General features: G+C 39.8%; 1 protein-coding gene across 5 annotated transcripts in view; it reads left to right on the forward strand.

Moving 5' to 3' along the window:
• The window catches only part of Tor1aip1 (torsin 1A interacting protein 1), a 29,440-nt gene that overhangs the window by 16,728 nt on the left and 3,162 nt on the right, over positions 1-9,550 (forward strand). For all 5 annotated transcript variants that reach the window (XM_055624418.1, XM_055624419.1, XM_055624420.1 and 2 more), the window contains 3 exons: positions 400-441; positions 1,059-1,127; positions 4,782-4,838. In XM_055624418.1, coding sequence (XP_055480393.1) covers positions 400-441; positions 1,059-1,127; positions 4,782-4,838 — 168 coding nt within the window. The remainder of the gene's footprint in view (positions 1-399; positions 442-1,058; positions 1,128-4,781; positions 4,839-9,550) is intronic.

Genomic DNA, 9,550 nt, shown 5'->3' on the forward strand with positions numbered 1-9,550 from the left:
TTCCTAGCGTTTTTAAGTGTAGAAAATGAAAAAATAAGATGGGAAAGATTATTCAGTAGATAAATGTGCTTGCAGAGGACCAGAGGTCAGTTCCCAGCCATCTGTTAGTCTTCAGAAGCTCCAACACCCTCTGCTTTCACAGGCGCCAGCACTGAGGTGTGCATGCACGCACGCATGCATATGCCTCTTTCTTTTTTTTTTTTTTTATTGTTTGGTTTGTTTGGGTTTTTTGAGACAAAGTTTGTGTAATAGCCCTATATCATAGACCAGGCTAGCCTTGAACTCTGCCTGTCTCTGCCTTGCAGAATGCCAGGACTAAAGGTGTGTGCCACCACTCCCTTCTTGCAAAACTCTTTGTTTTCCATTGTTCTCTGACTTTACTCCTTTTTTCGGTTCTAGGTCAGGACTTCACGGCGCATGAGAATCAGCCTTCAGTGCTGAGTAAGTAGTTGATAATCTGTTCTCTATTTTAGTGAAGGTGCTTTGTTCAACCAATAAAACATTCTAACCTGGCCAAGTGTGGCGACACATGCTTTTAGTCCTAGGCAGCCTGGTCTACAGAACAAATTCTAGCACAGTCAAGGCTGCACAGAGATATGCTGTCTCAAGAAACTAAATAAATAAATAAGTTCTAATATGATTTTAAATCATTTCCCCTTCTCAGCTTTCCCAGTCCATCCCACAGTGGTGCTCTGTGTAATAGTTACTCTGTGATGTGGTGCTCTGTGGAGGCTGTTTCAGCCTCAGTGATTTACTCGTAGGGGAATTGCTCAACTTTTTTCCTTAAACGTATATAATTAGACTGCAGTGGGATGGTTTTGAACTCAATCCTAGAGACCAGAGTAAAGATTCATACCGTAGTTTATCTAGTGAGTGATTATTTCCTGCTTTGGTATGGCTTATAATCACTGATCTGATCCCATGAAACTGTTTACTTCAGAGACTTGTGCTTTTGATGTTTTCCTCCCTGCTTGCCCCCTTTCAGTTAGATTTATTGTGTATGTTGAACTATGAGGTAAACATAGGAAATGATGTTTATATGTATGTTTTTGTTTCAGGCTCAGGATGTCAAAAAAACCATCAGGAGAGGGTTGAACAAGCCTTAAGAATGAGGGCTGGGATGGCATGTAAGTAGATACCTCACTTTTCTGCTGCGCTTTTGTCGACTAATACACCAAATACTGAGTTCTTCAGATAAGTAATAGAGGTCAGCTCTGGCTTCTAGATGGCCGTCTTCAGCAGTGTAGAAAGTACCAATGCATGGTGCTCCCAGACCTCACAAGCTACCAAGCTCAAGCAGGAACAGTTTGTGTATGATAATGGAGTTGTACTCTTCTAATAACTTAAGGTGTGTGTGTGTATGTGTGCTTTAGTGGACTCCACATAAACACTGTACTGCAGTCTTCTTTGCCCATTATTTCATGTCATAAAGGCTGAAAGTCACAAATAGTATTTTTATGATCATGTTTATGGTAGAGTAAATGTCACTGAAGATGTAGCTAAGTGGTAGAGCACTTGGCTAGCATGCACGAAACACGGGGTTAAATTATACATACGAACAGAGAAAAAGAAAAAAATCAAGTCAGGTGTAGCATATCCTGTATGTGGAAGGCTGGGACAGGAAGAAGAGAGGTCATGCCAGTCTAAACTTAAGAACAAGACCTCATGGCCAAAACCAGCCAAACCAAAATGTAATGGTTATGTCTGTTTTGGCTGTGGAAAAACATCCATTCTATTTTCTGCCTTGAATGTTGCTTCTCTCCTTGTCCTTCCCACAGTCCACTGTTTCTTTTCGGTAGTATGGAGACAGCGTTTCACTGTATGGCCCACACTGCCTGGAACTCCATCACCCAGTCTCAGCTGCTCAAGTGTTAGGATCATAGGCATGTGCCACCACACCAGAGTGGTGCCCCTTTTTCCTTTTTCCAACCACAGCAGCTCTTGTCCCCATTTATTTAGATCATATGAAAGTCCTTACTCTTGGCTGGGCGCAGTGATGGCATGCCTGTAATCCCGTCACTTAGGGAGGCAGAGGCAGGCAGCCTGTTCTACAAGGACAGCCAGAGTCCAGGACAGCCAGAGCTACACAGAGAAACCCTGTCTTGGAAAACCAACAACAAAAAAATCCCTACTATTTATCTTTTGTTCATAGAATGACTGACACTAACCGATCGAGGTAATGATTACAATTTGCTTTTCCTTAGCAGTAAGCTTTATTCTACACTTAAATGAATGAATCAGTTAGCTGCTGAAAAATGGAAATGCTCTTTTTTTCTTGCCTTGTTTTTGACTATTTTTTTGACGTTGTATATACTTAATATTAGAAGACCATTTCCTCTTATGGTTGTTATTCATTGCCTCTTATACTTAGGAAACCAAATACTAATTATTCAGCTTATTAGAATCATGTGTGGTCAGAATAAAAAATGAAAATCTGTTTTGTTTTGTTTTCCTACTAAATTTGAGAGACAGCATCTCTCTGTGTCTCCCTGGCCATCCTAGAACCAAGCTGGCCTCAAATCAGAGAGATCCACCTGCCTCTGCCTCCTGTGATTAAAGGTGTGCACCATAACACCCAACTGAAAGTTAAATCCTAATAACTCTTGAAAGTAAAAAATGCATTAATTTTGGTCTGTATATCATGAGAAATTCATAGCTTTTGGGGTTATTTCTTAATTCTTAATATTGTATTTTAGGAATTAAAATAACAGGAAAAGAAATTTGTACACATTGGTACAAGAAGAGGTTATTAAACTTATTTTAGATTAAATTTTGTTTTAATTATTTTGTGTGTATGTGTGTGTGTGCCTAATCCAGAAGAGGGCTTTGGTTGGAACTGGAAATGCAGGCAGAACCAAACCCAGGTTCTCTGCAAAAGTACCAAGCGCTCTTACCCGCTGAACTGTGACTTCAGCTCTAGAATTTTTTATGAATTTTGTGTGCTATGTTTGTACACGAGTGCAGCACCTCCAGAAGTCAGATGAGGGTGACAGATCCTGTGGAGCTGGAGTTAAAAGTAGTTATAAGCCTCCTGATACGGGATTTGAACTCTTTGATTTCATCTCATGTTAGCACCAGTTCCCTGAGTGTGAAATGGTCCCAGTTCAGGTTTTGATCTGCAGTCCTAATCTTATGACTAAGATACAGTCACTCACTCTGTGTACTTTTTTCCATTTAAAATATATCTAGAGAAATCAGATCTTTAGAATGTGTTTTGGAGCCTCTCAAAAGTAGTACAGACACAGTTTAGCGTTAGAGCTCTTGGGTTTTAATTCTTAGCTCCTCTACTTTCTAATCCAAAACTTCTTGCACTTCAGCTTTCTTACCTTTACAGATACTTGTACCTTTAGCTCAGTACTGTGATGAGTCTTCTACTTTAAACACAATTTTATTTTAAGTTTTACCACATAAATTGTTAATGCTTATTTGTGTCATATACAAATCAGTAACTGTGGCAGGTTCATATCCCTCTACTCTTGACTTTCGTAGAGTGATTGCTGCTGTAATGTTTGGACTAAAAAATCTCTCTAGGATTTCAAGTTTCTCTTACTGCCTCTAGTGATTTTAGTAAGAGAGAGAATTTAACGTTTAGGCTGTGTCCTACCTCAGCAGTTTATACATAGCAGGCCTAAAAGTATGTTTGTGGGCTATGGATTGCATGCATAGTGTATATGACACATATTTAACAGTTATCTGTCACGTCATCGGAAAGTAGAGCATCACAGCACTGTTATGTATCCCATTTGATCTTTGCAGCCCTGTAATAAGGTGTTTAAGAGGATCATCTGGTGTATTTGGGGCTTTTTTATTGCTTGGCTTTTAATAACACAATTGTAATTTCATGGTGTAATAATAAAGTTGCTTGAGCAGAATTGTTAACTGAAAACAATATGGTTCTTAGAGTTAACATGATGTCATTTTTTCCTACTTGGTTGTTGAATGTTTCAGTTTTGTTTATGTTTTCTGAAAGGTCATATGAGTCAAGGCAGTTTCTTAGCTGTGCTGACCTTATTCCTACGGTCTAGTTCAGTGTTTCTCCAGTAGAAGCTGTTAATAAACACAAGGAAGATCACTTATCCATCTACTCAGTTGTCCATACAAAAAGTTACTGCAGGCAACTGGTACATGTCTAGAATAGCAAATGGAGACCATACCAGTGAGATTGCTGGGCCTGTTTCCTGAAACAAGTTTGTTTTGTTTGTTTTATAATATTTTAAAAATATTAATTAAAAATGTAAATGGTCAGACTCCCCAGAGGAACTATTTTAGTCACTCTAAGATAGAAAATAATGAAGATTTAAGACTGAGTTTTGTATGTAATTTAGTAACCCATTTTCCTCTTCTTTACAGTATCTTCACCAGGAAGCAGTTTAGTAAATAGCCATTTTCCAGATGATTTCATGCTTTTGTTACCATGTCCGTATCTTCTTTGTCCTCTTACCTTTGTTCCAGAGTTTACCATTCCTGTTAAATAAGCTGCAATTTAAACTGTGTGTTTAAACACACAATTTAAACTGTGTTTTTAAATGTTCAAATGTCTTCTCAACACTGTGTGTTTAAATGTTCAAATGTCTTCTCAACACTGTGTGTTTAAATGTTCACTCTATACCAGATCACTGTGCAGGTAACTGGGAAGGGACCCGCAGTGTAGGAGGCATTCGAGTGTTCTGCCTCATCTGCTACCTCTGCCATGCCTCTTTGTACTTTTCTTCCTTTAATGGAAATAAGTGGGCAAATAAGACATAAAATTGATGGTGTTTTGAAATTGTTTTTTATTTTAGATAACAACATTCTGAAGTCAGACTTTAGAAGCCAGTCTGCATCAACCTCTAACCAACGTAAGTTTATCTGTTAAGTGGGTTCAAAAAATGGTGGCTTGTATTTGTTTTAAAAAAATTTTTTGACAGCCATGTGATGTAATGGTATTTGAAGCATGGTATAAGCATTTCCATGGAAAAAGTATGTTTTAATCAGCACTGAAATTCTGGGAAGGCAGACCATATGAAACATCTATTTTCCTCTTGGTTTACAATACCAAAAATAAAAGTTGATAAGTAGGGCTGGAGAGATTGTTTAGTTGGTGAAAACTTACTGTACAAGCCTCTCACCAACTGAGGTTGGTCTCCAGAGCCCATATAAAGGTGGAGGAGAGAAGTGACTCCACAAAGTTATATTCCAGCTTCCATGCACACACCTATACCAGCCTGTCACAGCCACAGCCTATGCACGCACACATGATACTAATAATGAACTAGAAACTGTTTGTGTACGAGTAATCGACTGTTACCATTAGCAGACTGAACTCCTGCTGGATTAGTGGAAAGGCAGCACCTAGTGTGATAGAAGCAAATGCTGCAGGTTTTGGAGTCCACAGACCAGTTTTGGAACTAAATTGGAATACTTACCTTGTATATAATCTTGAGGATGTTTTTTATTCCCAAAGCCTGTTACCTGAATAATGAGTACTAAGAAATTGCTAGTGCTTCTTAATTTTTTTTTAATCTCTCTACATTGATAAAGTACTCACAAGAGTTTTAATTTAGAAATGACAGGATTCTTTTTTTATGGATGATTTTCCTTCTCCACTCATGAGTTGATGGACATTTAAGTTGTTTTCATTCAAGAAAATAGCTGAAAAATGGTAATTATTTTTCAAGTAAAAAATGGTATTCACTCATTTTTAAAGATTTATTATTTGTACAGTATTCTACATGCGTGTGTGTCAACAGGCTGTAAGAAGGCACCAGATCTCAGTATAGATGGTTATAAGCCACTGCATGGTTGTTGGGAATTGAACTCAGGACCTTTGGAAGAACAGCCAGTGTTCTTAACCTCTGAGCCATCTCTCCATCCCTTTGTGTGTTTGCTTGTTTTTCAAGTCAGGGTTTCTCTGTGTAACCTTGGTCCTGGACTCACTTTGTAGACCAGGCTGTCCCTGAACTCACAGCAATCTACCTGCCTCTGCCTCCCAAGTGCTGGGATTGAAAGCTTTGGCTACCATGCCCCATGGTACTCACTTTTTGTAAAAGTACTGATTCAACTTGCAGTTCAGTTACAAAGCCCTTTTCCTTTGGACAGCTGTTGTCTATGCTGTACAGTAGACATTTTTGTGTTTTTATACAGAACACAGAAAATATTAAAGGTCTTGAATTTTGAGGGTTTTTTTTTTTTTTTTTAAGTACTGGGAACATCTAGCTCCAATATGTGACCTTTTTTAATTTTTTTTCAGTTTTTGCATTGTATATCCTGATTATATCCCCCTCCCTCAACTCCTTCCAGTCTCCCCCTCTGCCCTCTTCCCCCTCTACCCTTCCTCTAGTCCACTGAAAGGGGAAGTTCTCCTCCTCTGCCACCTGCCCCTAGCTTATCAAGTCTCATCAGGACTGCCTGGTAAGGCCACATTGCCAGGGGCAAGTGATCAAAGAGCAGACAACCGAGTTCATGACAGAGGCAGCCCCTGCTCCCTTACTCGGGACCCACATGGAGACTGAACTGCCAGTCGGGTACATCTGAGCAGGGGGTCTAGGGTCCTCTCCATGCATGGTCTGTGGTTGGTGCATCAGTCTGCAGGACCCCCTGGGGTCAGATTTTTTTGGCTTTTTGTGAGGTTCCTGTCCCCTCTGTGTCCTTCATCACCCCCCAACCCCCTTTCCATAAGACTCTCTGTGCTCTGCTCAAAGTTTGGCTGTGAGTCTCAGCATCTGCTTCGATCCTCAGTTGGGTGGAGCCTTTCAGAGGACCCTCTATGTTAGGCTCCGGTCCTGTTCCCTCTCTTCTTCTGCTTCTGGTGTCTATCCTATTTGCCATCCTGAATGAGATTTAAGCATCTTCAAGGACATTTAGATATCCACAGAAACTCTAATATCTAGGAGTTTCCAGTTCAATACTGGCTCTGAAGGCCTGGGATATCATTTTATGGAGTCTTTTAAATTATGATGAAATAGTATTAAAGAGACAAGGATCTAAGCAAAAGTAAATAATAACAGTGATAAAAATAGAAGTAAAGAAAAACAACCTCAAAGATCAGTGACTTATCCAGCTCCTTTTCCATCTGCGTTTGTGTTACATGACTTACATGTTTCTAATCCACATTAATTTGGGCTTTAGCTGCAGCTTCTTTGACAAACTGTTTTGGTGGTTCAGGCTACTGCTCACAGTATGACACCACTGCAAAAATCCAGGCCCAAGGTTTCATACAAAGTTTTTGGAAACCCTTGGAAGAGCAGAGTGACCCAGAGACATGGGAGGAGTTACTTCTGCTTTTCCGTGTCTGTGTGTGTGCTGTGGTGTGCGTGTGTGCACGTGCATGTGAGTGTTTGTGTGGCATGAAGTACCTCAGCAGGCATCATCTATAAATAAAAGTGTGATGCTTTGGCAAATGGATTCTGACACCCTTCTCTCTCTCTCTGTCTTTCTTTTCTCTGTTTCTCTCTCGTTCTGCCTTGCCCCTTTTGAGAAACTTCATCTCTTTTTTGTTAGCACACTAACAAAAAGTTAGTTAATCAGGAAACTCAGCATTCACAGTGGCTTTTTGATCCTTGATTGACTTCTTTATTTTCTATTTGAGAAAAAGAATCAACAAGGTCAAAGAGAAATCTGCACATGTCAAATGGATATGATGCCACTCTTGGTTTAGACCTTTGACACCTTTCAGTTTGAAGACAAATAGACGTGAATTAGATCAGTACCAGCCTGACTTCTCTATATCCTGTGTCTCGCTTATGTGCTGTCTTCAGCAGTGCAGTCTTCCCGTCATATTCAGGAAAGGCTGTTAGTCCTGCTCCAGCAGATGGCCCTGTACAAATACTGGCAGTACTGATTGAGCTCAGTACTGAGCCATCCACCAGCCCTTCTCCTAATTGTTTGTTTGTTTGTTTTTGTTTGAAACAGGGAGCTCTCTGTATAGCCCTGGCTGGCCTACACTCACTATGTAGACCAGGCTGCCCTTGAACTCCCCAGAAATCCACCTGTCTGAGTCCTGGGATTAAAAGTATAAACCACAACACCTGGCATCCCCCCCCCCAATTATTTTTAACCTTATATGCTGGCAGTGAAAACTACAGTGACTGTGCTAATACAGCTTAATGCCAGTCCCCAGTAAGTCTGCCTAAGTAAAGCATCAGAAGTTTTTCCCGTCTTAGCAGTTTCACCGTCAGAGCAAGTGTCACCACAGTGGCTGACAACACAAATGCCTTACTCTTGATTTGAGCGACTACACTACCAAGTAGTGTTTAAGATGGCTTCGGGCCACACTTTGAGATCTACTGCTCTAAAAGGTCCTTTGTACGTCTATTAGGCTAAAGTAATCAATAAATAAGAGTCAGAAGTGATATTACCAGTATATTATTTATTGGTAAATGAAGTGATCTATGAAAATGCTATATAAATTGAAAAGTGTTATGTAAATAAAATATTGTAATTATCTCCAGTAATAATAAGTTCAGTGCTTGTGTTTTATACTGTCGATAGCATGCCACAGAGATAGGTATCAGTACCTATTTATACAGACAAGTAGCTGTTGTAGCATATGGAAAGCATATCAAGTCCTTTCTTTACAGAGTTCAGAAATATTCTACTTTAGATAGTTAACCATATTAGCTGCTAAGTTTCTAAAGCATCTATTACTTCCCAACGTAGAAAATGCTAATAATAAACAGTTTTACTTCTGAAATTATGTTTATACCATTTCACATTTAAATTCTTTTCTTTAAAAGTCATTATCTTTCTTACATATGACATGTATGCTATAAGCTTTTATTGAAGAGGATATATTTATTTCTTAAAAAAAAGAAATTACCAGCTCCCTTCTTTAAAGTATTTCTGATAGGCTAGGGTCAGATAGAAGGGGAGGAGGTCCTCCCCTATCAGGGGACTAGGGAAAGGGCATAGGGGGAGAAGAGGGAGGGTGGGTAGGACTGGGAAGAGATGAGGGAAGGGGCTGCAGCAGGGATACAAAGCAAATAAATTGTAATAAATTTAATTAAATTTAAAAAAAATAAAGTATTCCCTTTTAGTCAGACATAGTCAGACAAACTTTTAATGCCACCACTAAACAGGCAGAGACAGAGAGTTTGAGCTAGCCTTCTCTACATACCAAGTCATACGTGGGGCTAGAGATATAGCTCAGCAGTTAAGCCCATGCAGAGAACCCAGGGTTTTTTGTTGGTTGGTTGGTTTTGTTGTCTTTTTTTTTTCCCCCCCTGCTTTTGTTTTTTCAAGACAGGGTTTCTCTGCTTTCCTGGCTGTCCTGGGACTCATTCCATAGACCAGGCTTACCTCAAACTCGCAAAGAACTGCCTGCCTCTGCCTCTGCCTCTGCCTCGGGCATTCTGGGATTAGAGGTGTGTGCCATCACCACAAGATGAGAACCCAATTTTAATTCCCAGCACCTTTCAGTCACTCACAGTCACCTGAGAGTCTAACTTTAGGAGAATCTATTATATTTGACTCCTGTGCACCCACATGTACATAGGCACATGAAATAAACAAATCTCAGAAATCACTCACCCTTGAATCTCAGAAAAAGTAATATACATGTCCTCCTCCCCCC

This window comes from Psammomys obesus, unplaced genomic scaffold, assembly GCF_907164565.1.
Source record: "Psammomys obesus unplaced genomic scaffold, mPsaObe1.curated_primary_1811, whole genome shotgun sequence".
NCBI lineage: Eukaryota > Metazoa > Chordata > Mammalia > Rodentia > Muridae > Psammomys > Psammomys obesus.